This window comes from Protopterus annectens, chromosome 1.part0 (assembly GCF_019279795.1).
Source record: "Protopterus annectens isolate FY-2018-M chromosome 1.part0, PAN1.0, whole genome shotgun sequence".
In the NCBI taxonomy this organism is placed as follows: domain Eukaryota; kingdom Metazoa; phylum Chordata; order Ceratodontiformes; family Protopteridae; genus Protopterus; species Protopterus annectens.
The window spans coordinates 1,208,109,780-1,208,111,134 of NC_056725.1; the positions used below are offsets into that span (position 1 = coordinate 1,208,109,780).

General features: G+C 41.9%; 1 protein-coding gene across 1 annotated transcript; it reads right to left on the reverse strand.

Annotated features, from left to right (window-relative positions):
• Positions 1-225: 225 nt before the first annotated feature.
• LOC122800506 (mitochondrial fission process protein 1-like) lies at positions 226-930 on the reverse strand. The gene has a single exon (XM_044069959.1). The coding sequence runs from the start codon at positions 928-930 to the stop codon at positions 442-444; it is 489 nt and encodes a 162-aa protein (XP_043925894.1). The 3' UTR covers positions 226-441.
• Between the last annotated feature and the right edge of the window lie 425 nt (positions 931-1,355).

Genomic DNA, 1,355 nt, shown 5'->3' on the forward strand with positions numbered 1-1,355 from the left:
ACCATTCTGCACTGCATATTTTATCAGATGTTTGCCCCACAAAACAAAGTACATGAGTGAATAATGTCTTCATAAAAATATAAAGCACAAATGCTGCTGCTAAAAATCAGTTCAAAAAGTGGGCATGTTCTTCTGTACATCCCACATGGTGCCCAGAGGGCTAAAAGTTTATAACATTGTCTTTTTAGTCTATGGGTCAACAAGATTCATTTTCAGTACAGCCCTCTCCATTAAGCAGCTAGATACAATTTACTTCCTTCCATATCTGGAGGTAGTGATGTATTTTAGAATTCATCTTAACATTGAATGATGGAGGTATAGTTGTCATTGTTCCTCAGATATTCATACTGTAATGTATATAAACCTTCCTGAGAATGCCTTAGAGTATGCATGGCAGGAGCTCTACAGAAGATGTTGCCTTACTTCCACACTGATTTATTATCAGTTATGCTTTTTTCCTCCAACATTGTAAATTTTGCGAAGAGTAGAGTCCAGCAGGAAATCCACAGACCTGTCTATTGGTTTGATGATTACTGGGATAGCTGACAGTCCTACAGCTGTGGTAGTCCACTTTCTAACTGGGACAGGCCACCGAATCATTCTGGCCAGCAGATACAGTGATGCAGCACAGATTCGGTTGATAGTAAAGCCAGGAATAGCTACTGATGCTAAAGACTGCCAGATAAATGTGTCTACCACGGCTACAGTAACTCTTCCCGTCTTCCCTGGCTCATCTCCATGACTAGTCGATGCCTTTTTTCCTTTATCAATTGCATCTGCTGTCACGTAGGCAGTGACTATTCCATAGCTTGCCCAAACCAAACTGACAGGGACTAAAGCTCGAAATGACTCTCCAACCTCATTGGCATACCCCAAAAATCTGACCCAAGTGTCCCGGTAGAAGTCGCATTCTTCCTTAACAGTTCCCATCCTGCAGGATCAGTGTTACAAGAAAATCAGCATACAGCTCACTCTATGGTGTTGAGGTCACGATCTGTAGGACTTCCGGGTATGACTTGATTCCCCCCTACCGCTCAGATGTTGTAGGCAGAGGCGGTCCCTTAGGTTTGGGTACTATGGGGGGTAAACGGTACTGAGGCGTGGGAGGTTACATAAATGAGTATGTAAAGTTGAAAAGAATTGTTTCTCTTTTGTTGAGCGGGGGGGTGGCATGCCAGCAGAGTCAGGTTTAGGATAACAGGAGTTTATGGACTGGAGAATAGAATTTGCAGTGTTGTTTTTTGAAATGGAAATGGAAAAAAATTGTGCACATTCCAAGTGTTATAAAATGTTGATGGTAACAGAGGTGTGGTGAAATATTGGGAACAACAAAAAACGTTTTTGTGTGTGAGAAA

Excerpts from the sequence above, each read along its gene's own strand:
- LOC122800506 (XM_044069959.1), bottom strand. The coding sequence starts at position 930 with ATGGGAACTGTTAAGGAAGAATGCGACTTCTACCGGGACACTTGGGTC.